Consider the following 13,495-nt stretch of genomic DNA (forward strand, 5'->3'; position numbering starts at 1 on the left):
GGGGTTTTTTTTAGCATATATAGTACACACAATAACAGGTTGACAAAGGTCAAACAAAAATTATGAAAGGAAAATTACGAAGTAGTTAAAAGAAGAAAACACACATCACAGCAACTAACAATGATTTTACAATCGATTAAAAATGGACTTTAATTGAACACAATCCAATTGCTTTCACATAAATATACAGTATTCTCATCTGAGAATATTTACAGTTAAGAGACCAAAACTCAAGGAATCGCACAATTTTAATCGAGGTCTCTATAAATGAATAACATTATTTTTAAGGTGGGCGAGTTAAAGGAAAACCACCGCCACAAGAGCCACAATGTCTTTTTTTTCAGAAATTTCTGTGTTCTTCAGCGGAAGCAGTAGTTAACTCCATTACTTAATAGCATTTAGTTAGGAAAGACTGAATACAGAGAATTTGCACTGCATTAGTATTTCGTCTTGTTAGATTGAGCAAATGCATCTAATGTTGTGTCACTTTATCATATGTTGCGGAAAAAGGTACAAACTTCGACACACGTTGGGAAAAACAATTTAATAAATGTACAAAAACTTTACACATTCCGAGACCACCAACACAGCTCGTCCTAATATACATGGTATGTACACTTGTGTAAAAGTTTAATTAAAACAGGTGACTCTCATACATATATTGCTGTGGCCACCTGAATACATTCTATCCAAGTTCATTACAAACTGAAGAGGTGGCACATTTACACGTGGAACTAAACAAATGAAGGACAATCAAACCCAACGGTTGATCTCGGTCTTCATTTTCAATACAAAAAATATTCATAAACGACTCAATGAAGCTCGGAAGAAACAATAACATGACATGAAATTTTTTTGGGGGGGTGGGTTATTTAAGTTGTTCAGGTCCCATGTTACGTGCTGTTCATCTTCCTTTTCTTCAGTCTATCCCTCCAATTATCAGGAAGTGCCTCAAAGTTGGCATTCTTTGCAGCCTTTCCTCTGAAAGTTAAAAAAAGAAAACTGGAGGATTACCAAAGAGGAAAACGGTACAAATAACATTTATTAAATGGGGGGAACAATAATAACAGGAGAGAAGTCCAAAATGCATTCTAACATACGTCATGAGCTGCTGCTGTTTCCAGTCTTCTATACTCTTCTTGTTGAGCTGTTCTCTGTCCTCATCACTGGAGCTGCTCTTCTCCTCTTCCTCCAGCTCTTTCTGGATACTTTGCCACTTCTTCACAAGGGATGGCATTTTAGTCTTTCCCTTCTACAATTATACAAAGACAACAGGAGACATCGTGTGAAAAGTGCATTATAGTTAGTACATTAGCCAGCCCGCATGGTTGCACTCAACACCGAAATGCTGAGTTTGTAAACATATTGTTGCATCAATGTCAAGTATTAGCAGAGGTTGTGATGTTATGGGTGAATGGCACCACCTGCAGCTGATGCTTAGGACTACTCAAATACACCTTTCCCACTGAAATTAGTGGGTAGTAGTGATCCGTGGCAACACGCAACCAATTGGCATATTGCCCTTTTCCCATTGACCAACAGAAGGCGATTCTGCCCCCGCCCCCCACTTCCACCATTTTGCGTCTGGTTACGTCACCACGCTGTGATTGCTAGATGATAGTGCGACAGATTTCTTGGCGGTAAACAAAGCAACATGGAAGCAAGTGTTCTGTCTTTTATCATGCTTTTTACCATCCTCAAAATGGTCAAAAAGCAGAGGATCAACTATTTGCTACGACTGAGACAACAGCTTAAGGGGCAATCTCCTAGTTTTGTTGTGGGGGCGTGCTATATACGAGGCTGATGGCGCGCAATGTCATCACGTAATTACCCGCAAGTCCAGTGTTAGGTTTTCAAACTTCAAACAGAGGCGATCACAACCCGCCACCGATGACTTGCTGGTGGACACGGGTCGACGCAGATCGACACTGGCCAGTGTGCCTTTCCCACTGCCCCAAAAAAATTGTTTATCCGTGGTTTTGCGGCAGTGTGGAAAGGGTACAAGTGTGTGTTATTGGGGCGATGGTTGCATTGTTGAATTGAGGTTCTAGAACCTCAATTAAATTGTCATATTATTTGACAAAGAAAACAAAGAATTATTTTTTTACTTGATGAAACGTCCTCGTAATTGGACGCCAGGCCCTTATAGTCCAAAATTTAACAGTCTTGAAAGCCAAAGACGTCATGTCCACACACGTGGACGCACAGGTCCTAGGAGGTGGTTTTGCGGCAGTGTGAAAGGGGTACAAGTCTGTGTTATTGGGGCGATGGTTGCGGGGGTAAGTGCAAGAAAGTACCTAATGACTCATGTGCTAATTGGCTAGTAAATCTCTTGACAGCTGCCTAGCTTCGGTCATAGACCACACGAGTGCCAAAAAAAAAAAAAAGCTCAGAGTTACCTGTTGCTCATTCTTGAGAGACAGAAAAAAAATGATTGAGGTTCTAAAGTTATGCATAAAATGTTGCCATGTGTTGCCTAAATAAGTGAGGAAAATCCCTGAAACATAATCTGAATTTATTACAAACCTTATCTTTCTTGGTTTTCTTGGTCTTTTCCACAGGTGGCACATTAAGTGCTGAGGATTCACAGGGTGGCTGGGGAGGTGGCAGCGGTGGTTGGGGGGGTAAAGCAGGAACAGGTGGAAGAGGCGGTTCACAAGGGACAAGAGGTGCAGTGACAGCTGGCACACCCCAGTAGACTGGTGCGGTCATGATAGGCGCTACACAGGGCAAACCAATGTGATGTTGATGGTATTTGTGATGTGACTATCAGATGCTGAATTTTACCTGCTGTCGCAACATGCTGTGTGTACAGGATGGGACTACTTCCAATAATGGCTTTATTCAGCTGACCAGCTTTCCGTTTCTGACCCTTACCCAGTGGGGCTGAAGAGTCTAAGACCTGCACCAAAACAGTATATAAGTATACATCTGGACAAATTGAAAGCTAAACAGGACAATTACCACCAAAATACATATTCAAAGTAAACGCGAGCACACCTTAACACCAGCAATGCCTGAAGTGGGCCACCCACTGCCATCATCTTCAGTTCCAGGGGCTGGTGGCTCTATGTCATTATCATCCATCTCCATCTCTACCTCCATGATCTCACCATCACTGTCTGGGGGCGGGGGAGGTATAGGAGGTGAGCCCGGGGGGAGAGGTGGAAGTGGGGGGAGGTCAGGTGGAGGAGGTGGGCTGTCAGGAAGTGGTGGTTGAGATGGGGACCACGATGATGTGCAGGACTGAGGCACTGGTGGTGGTGCAGCAGAGGCACAAATACACGGTTCTGGGGACGGGGAAAAAAATGAGCGACAACATTCAAAGAGGAAACTTTCTAACATTTCACTTGACACCCCCCCCCCAAAAAAAACAGGCACATCTTTGTTCTGACCTGAAGGTCCACCATTGGGCGCAGATGTTTTGCCATTTCCTTGACTGGAGGTTGGGCTAGCCCGGTTTCCTTTCAGGTCACCCCTGATGGCCTCTTCTGTCGGGAACTCCCACTGTGATGCATTCGTCAGGTCGTTGACATAAAAATACCGCTTGTGATCTCTAAAGAGTGGGACAACAGAGATAGAAGGCAACAGTCTCAACAAGTGGCCTTGCAACGAGCTGACCGGTGCGATGACCTGGGACAGAGGGCAAGAGAGTGGACATGGTGGGGCTTGCTATGGATGGTAGCTTTCACCATCCTAAATGGGAATCAATTCAAGATTGACTAAGAATGTGGATAGATAACCCACCTTTCTCTTAAAAACAGTTCAAGCAAAACTAATCATCTCAGGGCCCCAAACGTTGTATTGAGCAGCCAACATCATGGTTGTCCTAAACGTTGCATTTAAGACAACCATTCCTCTCACGACACAGGAAGATGCCGGGAAGGAGGCACCATCATCGAACAACAAAAAAATCACTACTATACATCATATATAATCACACAATGACTTGTCTTGGTCATGAAAAATAATAAACAGAAAGACATGAAATAGAGTTGGTCTGACCTGCTGGATTCCCGTCATTGCTCCATCTTCACCTTTATTTGGATGCGTGACACTTGTGGCTTCCAGGGCCTCACTCTGCATTGCATTCTGGGGTTGTAGTCCTGAAAAGTGCAAAGCTCTCCCAGGCAACCAACCCTGCTATCTCCCCACCCGAATTCTCCACTGACTGAAATTGAGTCTTAAAAAGCGCCCACATAACAGAGCTTTGCAGTCTCCCATCAAGACATGGATTTCTTTCTGTGGCAGAAATAATAATAATTGCAGCAGCAGGCTGGCCCTGAGTGGACGCTCCCTTATGAGTACAAGTAAGACACAATGCTTGCATTGTGTTACTGAAACCTGGAGAGTCTGGTTGTGGTTTGTGCAGCAATCCGCACGCACAGGTTAAGCTTGTCATGATGTCATGATACAAAGTCTGCAACCACAGGACTGAGGTGCGCGTAGTCACACTGCACTTTTTTGGGGGGGGAGCTTGGGGGACGAGGGGGGGGGGGGGGCGAAGGGGTGTAGAGATGCGAAAGGTAAGCAGTGCGTACCTGTCCCAGTGGCAGGACCAGCCTTTAGGGGTGGCGTTAAGTTCATAATGTTTTATGTGTTCGGCGGCTTCCTGTAGCTTGCGGCGAAGATAGCCCCCGTTCAGAGCACCCTCCCTCCAGTCAGCTATCCGTGTCTGAGACATGTGGGACAACAGGGGCATTAATAGGAAGCTGATGAGCAAATTTGAGGCCATAACGACAAGCAATTAGTTCAGGAATGACAGGTTTGTAATTGATTATAATGAGAGTTTTAATATTCAAGTACATGTAAATGGATATGTGCAAAAGGACATTAAAGAATTATGCAATTCATATTTTATGCAATGGCAGAGCTCCGAGTGAAAATTGGGACAACTCTCCCAGGGTACGGAATCATGATTTTGTTACCTCAGTTTGCAGCAGAAGCAACTGAAAATTCGAGACAGCTTTCTTGTGTATGCCCAGGAATGCCATCTTGCTCGTTAAAGTGTTAGCCAGTTCTCCAATCTGAAACTAAGTCATCAACATTAAATATCATGGCTAAGCACATTCCACATGTTAGATTAGTGTATTATTAAAACACCATTTTACCCTGAGCTCAGGTGTTTCAACTACTTCTTTTGGTGGAGCTTCTGGTTTCTGCTCAGAGGTATCAGTTTCCCCATCTTCTTCTGCCACACCACTCTCTGGAACTTTTGTACATGCTATTAGCAAATGACACTGAGATTGTGGCATTTCAACCCATTTCCTACTGTAGGGCATTAAAAGCTCACCTGTTAACATGTTGTCCTGAGGCTCTGAATTACGACTGTTGGAATCAGGGCTGGGAGCACTTGGGAAGACAGTTTTCCATCGCTTTTTCTTGAGTGTGCTACGAGATCCAGAAGCGTCTTGGCTTGTCTCAGAACAGGGACTAGAGCCTCCAAGACTTCCATCGCCATCCTCTAGAGCCTGGAGCTCAGCCTGATAATCACAGGTCCAGATTAAACTGTGGTTACAAATGCGTGCAATGGTAGCGCATGGCAAACAAAACCACCACCACCAACCTTCTTCCTCTCCAGAGCCAGTTCCAGCTCCATCGTGTCTTCTTCTGGCCCCCCTTCAGTGTCCGAGTTCACCTCTGAGATGTTCTTTGCATCCGAATCTTGTTCCACAGTTTGGATAGCATCAGAGTTGTGCGAAGTGGTACAGGGGGATCCCACAGGGCGAACAACCTCTCCTTCAGAGTCCACACTGGTCTCATTTTCATCCAAACCTTTAAGGAGTCTTTTTCGCCATTTCTCTTCAGCATCTTTCACTTCGGTAGGGATCAAGGGACCAAGCAGAGATGCAGCCACTCCGCAGCGCTCCTCCTCTTTGCTAGTGAGGCCCACCACACTTTCTATTACCTCCTATGAGATTACATCAAATGATGTCATAACAACATTAACACGTTTCTCCGTGGAATTGTGTGGACACTTAAACTTGCCTTGACTTGAGTTTCTTTAGATGATGTTGGAGCTGTAACAGGTGTGGTTTCTCCAGCATAATGACCAGCACTCGATGTCCCATTGGCACTAAAAGTACAAAGTTTGAGAAGTCTCACTTCAATATATAAATGTATTCATGACTGAAGAAGCGGAATGGGACGATTACCAGTTTTCAGTGGTTTTAAAAAGACAATGTTTTTATCACCACTAAATCTATCTGTCAGCCTTATTCTATTCTCAGCAAGGCACAATATGATTGCCTGCTTTCAGAGTTGACTCAACCAGCCGCCTAAAGTTTATCAAAGGCCTGCTGCTTTTTTCCCCCTTCTGCTCGGCTAAGCACAGCTGGGAGGGGTGAGCGGTTACACACGGAGCAAGGAAGGAGAAGACATTTAAGGGCCGTTCACACGGCACACATTTGCTCCGGCGCTGCACCGATATATTTTGTTGCGATATATTTTGCACCGCAGCAAATTGTGTGGAGCGTTCACACGTACAAAGCCGCTGAGCGGGTACGACACTGTGTGGGCTGCCCCACTTGCGTTCACACAGCAGTTTCTGCAGCGGAGCAAAACGACAGAAAACAAACGAGCTGTCGTGTTGGTTCTTTTTAAAACGTACTGTACATACACAACTCAAGCGACTACTGGACCGGCACGTCCTTCTCCTTCTCGGTCTCCGTGCCTTCTGCTCGAGAGTGACCGCCCAAGAAAACGTAAATGAACGATGACTTCAATGACACTCAGAAAACCAAACACTAATGCGCCAAACAGAAAATGAAGAGAGGAAATCACAAAATAAATTCTATGGGGGGCGGGGGGTTGTGAACAAACAACAAAGGAACAAACAACTCTGAGATAGTCCAGTCTCCTACAAAAGGAAAGATGTTACTAGCCAAGTCTTGTGTCGTTATGAAACAAACCGACAGAGCACGAAAGCAACGCATTCTCGCCATATGTACTCTTCACAAGCATTTGCTCTGGAGCAAATTTAACCCAGTTGCGTTCACACATGCAAACCGGTGCTGCTTCGCAAACGAGCATTTGGTCCAGAGCAAATATTTGACCCACCTCCCTGAGGTGGGTCAAATTTGGTCCGGTATAAGCTCTTTTCCGGGGCTACGCCGGAGCTAATTTGCACGCGTGAACGCTCTACTGGGGCAGCCCCGGCGCAGCACCGGACCAAATCTTCCCGTGTGAACAGCCCTATTGACACTGCCGACACCAGCATTTACACAGCTGCCTATTTGCTCTGTTGATTTGTGCTTTGTCCTAAAACAAAACAATACCACTGATATGTTCTAAAAATAGCTCACTAGCGATAGGACATTGTAATTAAAACAGATAAAGAATGTTTTTTTTTAACTTAACAGGACACATTTGTTAAAGTGTCAAATATTTTGTTTAAAAATAGAGATTGTTCGATGGGAGGAAGAACAGTTTATTTTCCCCAAATAGTAAGTATTTGGGTAAATAAAAACTGGACATATCAGTGCTATAATTTGAATTCCGCAATATTTTTACACGTGGTTTATCATACCATCAGAATCTAAATATCGGCCAATGTTGAAGTGAAGTGTAAAAGAAAACCTCGGATATATATTTTAAATGCAGTCACTCACCTATTGGTATGGTTAGCCAGTCTTTGCACTTGATTAGCTAAATAGTGAGGCAACTCCCAAGAGACCTCATTGTTCTGAGTGTTCCAGTAATAATAGCAGCCAGAGTTATCATCCCAGACCTCCTGCCAGTCCCCCATTTCTACATCCACTGGAAGGAAACAAGATATTTAAGGTTAACAGGATCGGCATCATGTGACTTGGACATTACACAGATGTGATCAGCTGGATCGTATCAGCATATATTTTGCATCTTATGCAAATGTTTAGCTCGACTACAATATCTTTACAGCGCCGATCGATCAACAATATCAGCGATTTGCTCCACAAAATAAAAGATTTCCGCTGCAATGTTTCCCACAAACACACTTACCTGTACTGGGCCACAGCAAATTAATTGTGGCCGCTAATAGAAAATTTGGGTGCTACCTGTCAATCTGTAATTGTTGGAATAACTTTCAGTGTTGCATGGATAGCCACTCTGATGCTTGTGTGATTCTGGTGTGAGTCTGCTAATCGATCATAGCCTGCATTCAAACCCCCAATTATCAGAAATGTGAGGTGGATGTAGATATGGATTTGTTTCCAGGTTGTAGTTAATTCGGATATTAACATTTTCCTCAACTTCCACGCAATCTAACCTGCAAATTTTACAGCACAGTAACACACACATTATTTACCTCCAGCTAATGAATACTGAGTATTGAACTCCAACTGGTCACTTTGTTGCTCACTGGCACCTGGTTGCTGGTTATTGACATCTGGTTTGGGTGCACTACCAGCCGGGGTAGAAGGTTGAACTGCTGCATCATCTGAACTTGGCTGAGTGGTGATAGCATCGATTTCCTGTTGAGCAATATTATGAAGTATTTTTTAACAACACTGCTACAACTACAACTGCTCTTATTCTCTCAAACAATGAATCAATGTCATTTTGTTTTTGCCTTTTCCTTTAATCACTTCAAATCCAAATTTTATAGTGAGGCGAAATCACTTACAGTACTTGTGCGTGCCTGTGTGTGTGTGGGAGGGGGGCAGGGGGTGTAAGACTGACAAATTATGAGTATTAGGTACTGTTGCACTGTTCCGATCTCTGTTGCGACATATTTTTTTTAATTCTCATTCAAAATTTGTTTCATCTGCAATTCACTGATTGTACTGGCAAAGAATAGAAACCTGGAGTACCAGGAGAAGCATTCTAAAACAGTATACGTGAGCTACAATCATGATGTTATGATGATGATAACGGGCTGTATCATGTCTCTGCGTCAGGTGTCTACTAAGGTAGGCAGTGATTTCCTTTTCACAAACTTGTATCTGAGGGAGGGAGGGGTGTTTGAATAGGTTTTTCATGCCTTTTCAAGTGTGCTACCAAGAGAGGTGAGTGGCATTGCAATTTCATATGTTGTGTTCATTTATTGGTTAAGTTCAACTCCTACTGCTGTGATACCGATAGACGTATGGGAACATTAGCAGGCCCTTAAATTGACTTGGCACATACTGTCATTTGTGCCTTTTTACCTCATTTATTGTCTTACCTCTGTTTGGCATTACCATCCAAAGCTCCCAACTCCCAATATTTGAATCGGAAATGATACTTTTGTCATAAATAAATGGACCAACAAAGCTAAGAATAAAAATTATACTTACAGCCATGAAATTTGCTAATGTACTGTCAATATCAGCAGAATGATTGTGCTGAGAAGTTGTAGTTGATCGAGAGACTGTGGCATCCTCTTCGTCACTATCTTCATAGGCTCCAAGCAAGGACAGCCCCTCTACAAGTGGATATAGACAAAATGTTAAGTCAAATTATTTTGCTTGAGTATAGTCTATCCATCTTCCTCATGAGGGATCTCAGGGAGAAATGTGGCGCCTTCATGTAAGACAATAACTTTATTTTTTTGTTTGTTTTGTTGTTTGAATTTGTTATTGTTTTGTTTCACAGAGCAATTTATTTTAACATTAAGACCCCCCCCCCTTTTTTTATAAATGATCATAACCCCCATTGCATTGAAAAATGCCTTGCAAGGCTTGGGAACTTGTTGCACTGTTTGCGGTTGGACTAACAAGCAGCAGAAGTTCAATCTGTGGCTACAAAAGCAATGTTCTGAACTGGCACCTCGGACGAGGAGGAGAGAATCTCATGTGGTTGAGAGGAAAGAAATTTCATCTGTGCTGGAGGTTGCACATTAGCACATTTGGAAATAAAGTTGACTTGACTTAAGACATTGAAATATTTTCTCTTATAAACTGCATCAAGTAGCATTACCACATTGTTGAAGTCTGTAAATGTCATAGTAATTGGACTTGCATCAAGATTTTCCATGTGAATAAAATGCTCGTTTTGCCAAACTGGAGGTCTTGCAACTAATTCAAGGAGAGGCTCATGGGAGGTAGAATGGTGGTGGATATCAGGGGTTAGGCAACAGGACTCCAGCAGTGATACATGAGTAGCCCGCTGACCTTGTGTAAAAAAAATGCTAAGTGATGTGACATTGTAATTTAAAAAAAAAGAACATCATGATTTGTACACTTGCAGAGGTTTGTTAAAAAAAAGTGATACAATTCCGATTCCTCAGTTTCACTACGTAGACTCAAATGCATTAAATGTTAATAACGGCATAATCAGAAGTAATTTGAGCAAATGTGTTATTTGAAACCTGTTTCAAAGTGCTAGCCCTCTTCATTGATCAAAGCACAGGAAGTACCGTAGTTCTGTTTCAAAAAGATTGGGGAACCCTGGCCTTACAGTACACGGTAACAAAATAACGTACCGGTGGCTTTCACTGCGGGAGGCTTCGTGTTCAATCTGTCTCTCACAAATCGTCCTTCTCCTTCTTGCTCTTCTGCTACAAACGTCAGAAAAAAAGATCATCAAAGCCAGAAGAGAGGAAATGAACTCGTGGCCCACTTTAGCGAACCACTATGTTTTAGCTCAAATAAAATTCGGTTCATTATGATACACAAGCAAATTCATTGCTAAACTCAAAGTTTAGCCGTGACATTTTCATGCCGAATAGCGGCTATGGCACTTGTGTCTGTAACTTAAATCCAAACATTGAGTATATAACACAAAATACAACAGACGTTTAATATGTATACAAGTGAGATTCTGATCCACATAGCATTTAGCAAGCCCGCCGCTAGCAATTAGCAAGCATGTTGAGGAATACCATCGGATCCTGACAGCCCGTCTTCCCTCTCCCCGGCATTCCCACCACGGAGCCCAGAAGGAGACAGCTGTAGAATTGTTCTCCGACCAACGCCTCCTCCCGTAGCGCGAGCCTTTTTCTTCATCGCTGATTATTTGGCCTGCGAAGCTGCGAGCCTCTACTTCCAAAGTCGTCGGGTTGCAGCTAGTCGCACAAAGAAAGGAAGTGGTATTCCGAACACTTCCAGGTCCTGGGTCGCTTGTCGGTGTACCACAAGGAAATGTCCGTAGTGTACCAGCGTCGACGATGCACACTAGCTTACTTAATAACAAGCTTACCGGGCTTGGCGGTGGAATTGTCTCGGCCTAATCATTGGAATCCCATTACCGCTTGCTTTTTGTTGGACTACAGGTTTTGCGGCGCACATTGGAAGACGGTGTCCCAACGATTGCAGGAACTGTCTTGACATGTTTAAGTGAAAATTGGCAATTTCACAGTTGTCGCAGTGGAGCCGCCCATTAATGTATGAATTTCAAGAGCCGCCATCGGGGCAGTGGCCATCAGAGCCGCAGAGAGGAGGTGCTGCCCGATTCAGAACCGGAGGAAGCGCTACGGGGACTCGATCAACCACGATGGGGGGTGCGATGGGACCGGTTCTGCACTGGCTAAACGATGTGGCAGCCGTGACTCTTCTGAAGGCCCGGAGGACTTTATTCCAAGCTGCTGTACTTTTCTGTGTTCTGGGTCTGCTGCTCTGGGTGTCCATTTTCCTGTATGGCAGTTTCTATTATTCCTACATGCCCACAGTGAGCTTCTCCGCACCCGTGCACTTCTACTACAGCTCTGACTGTGATGCGTCGGAATCAGAACTTTGCTCATTCCCAACGGCCAACATCTCCCTTTTGAAGAACAGCAGGGACCAAGTGATGGCTTATGGCCAACCGTACCGAATATCTTTGGAGTTGGAGCTGCCAGAATCTCCTGTGAATGAACATCTGGGCATGTTTATGGTCAAGATGTCATGCTACACCAAAGATGGGACGATGGTGTCATCTGTTCGACGTTCAACAATGCTACATTACCGCTCGACCCTTTTGCAGACCCTCAGCACTTTCTTCTTTTCTCCTCTACTCTTGACGGGGATGGCTGAACAGAAGCAGCTCATAGAAGTCGAGCTCTTCTCTGCGTACAAGACCAACAGTTATCAACCAACTGTTGGTACAGTCATCGAGATCCAATCAAAGCGTGTGCAGATCTACTCATCCCAGCTCCGCATCCATGCATACTTCACCGGTGTTCGTTATGTTCTGTACAACTTCCCCCTGACATCTGCGGTGATCGGGGTGGCCACCAACTTTGTCTTCCTTGGCGTGATTGTGGTTTTCAGCTACCTGCAATTTGTATGGGGTGGGCTCTGGCCCACGGATCAAGTACGCATCAAAGTCATGATGGGGGACAGTACCCACATGCAGCAGAGAAGAGAGGAGGTGAAGAAGCGCATGGAGAAAGAACATTCCCAGAAGGAGCTGGATTCCCCAAGACTGATCGGATCTTTGAATGATGCATCTGATGACCAGGCTGATGACACAGTGGTTGCGCAGTCATCAAATACGTCCATTGTGGAAGTAAATGCCACTGAAACCGGGGTTCCCACTTCCGAAAAAGATGCGTCTCCTGACTCTGTATTGCCTGAGGCGATAGACCAGAATGAGATAACACTCCGACAGAGATCTGGTACAACAAAAAGCCTTTAGACTAAGGGCCATCTTGAATTAAAGAGTACAGAGAGTGCATACAGTTTACAGGACTGAAATCATTCCACTGAATATAGTTGCAGATCTTAATGCAGACAAACACCCACTATTAGAGGTCAAATATATGGAGATCAGTCAGAGCATAATATGCATATTGTTTTAACCCCCCAAAAATTGTTTTACTCCTCCAACCTGTCTTCACGGTACAACAATTATCTATAGAAATGTTACACCGCTTGTTTTCTTTTTTTTTTTTTATTAAAACTAACACATGCACTTAAGAAAAAGTCAAATTACAATTGTGGAACGTCTGCAAGACATGTTACTTTTTTCCACAAATGTCTTTACAAGCAATTACCGTAGAAAGATAGTACATTTGTTTTTAACAGTTTTTAAGGGGTTTCATGGATCTGTTTCATAAATCATTCTTCTCCTGTTGTACAAAGAGACGTTTTGTCTGAGCGCAATGGCTCATGTAACCACCGCGGGACGTTTTGTCAAAGAATCTAGTTCATTACAAAACTTGGTCATCAGTGCTCGTGTCAGATTTACAATGTGCAGACACAATGTAATGGCTGAAAACAGGATTTATTGTTTCACAGAAAAAAGGACGTTTTAGGTGGATGTTTTACGCAATGTACGTTTTTTGGTGTCTCTTGATGTAACCCATCTGTATCCAGCATGAAGAGATGTTTTGAGATCAAGTGTTTCTCAGCTCATTGGTTGGTATTGAAGGTAAAAGGTTCACCTGCTATGTGCTTAAGCGCAGGTTTGAGTTATGGTACCAAAAAACTTTGACAGACTTTGGTCTACTCTCTTATAACGTGAATGAAAAGGCATTTCTTGTGCACAGTCATTGAATAAAAATGTAAACATTAAAAAAAAAAGTTTAGATTGTTGTGGGGGGGTGTTAATCAAATGGTTGAAAACATGTAGGGAACATTTCATTCCCTTTTTCCACATAACTGGAATGAAAATG

General features: G+C 43.5%; 2 protein-coding genes across 3 annotated transcripts; one reads left to right on the top strand and one right to left on the bottom strand.

Annotated features, from left to right (window-relative positions):
• Positions 1–529: 529 nt before the first annotated feature.
• On the bottom strand, positions 530–10,998 carry fnbp4 (formin binding protein 4). Of its 2 annotated transcripts, none has more exons than XM_052060051.1 (17): positions 10,784–10,998; positions 10,385–10,456; positions 9,258–9,385; positions 8,288–8,453; positions 7,611–7,758; positions 5,989–6,076; positions 5,567–5,911; positions 5,294–5,483; positions 5,112–5,212; positions 4,929–5,033; positions 4,542–4,675; positions 3,396–3,556; positions 3,001–3,290; positions 2,788–2,902; positions 2,527–2,720; positions 1,101–1,252; positions 530–981 (listed from the first exon to the last, which is right to left on the bottom strand). In XM_052060051.1, the coding sequence occupies exons 1-17, from the start codon at positions 10,905–10,907 to the stop codon at positions 894–896; spliced, it is 2,601 nt and encodes an 866-aa protein (XP_051916011.1). In that variant the 5' UTR covers positions 10,908–10,998; the 3' UTR covers positions 530–893. The 2 variants fall into 2 exon arrangements, with proteins under 2 accessions (XP_051916011.1, XP_051916010.1); XM_052060050.1 differs by having other exon boundaries at positions 10,385–10,459.
• Positions 10,999–11,015: 17 nt separating this feature from the next.
• LOC127597211 (seipin-like) lies at positions 11,016–13,383 on the top strand. Its single transcript, XM_052060105.1, has one exon. It carries the CDS (start codon positions 11,284–11,286, stop codon positions 12,514–12,516), a length of 1,233 nt encoding a protein of 410 aa, XP_051916065.1. The 5' UTR covers positions 11,016–11,283; the 3' UTR covers positions 12,517–13,383.
• Positions 13,384–13,495: the final 112 nt, after the last annotated feature.

The sequence above is a fragment of the Hippocampus zosterae genome, chromosome 3 (genome assembly GCF_025434085.1).
Source record: "Hippocampus zosterae strain Florida chromosome 3, ASM2543408v3, whole genome shotgun sequence".
In the NCBI taxonomy this organism is placed as follows: Eukaryota; Metazoa; Chordata; class Actinopteri; order Syngnathiformes; family Syngnathidae; genus Hippocampus; species Hippocampus zosterae.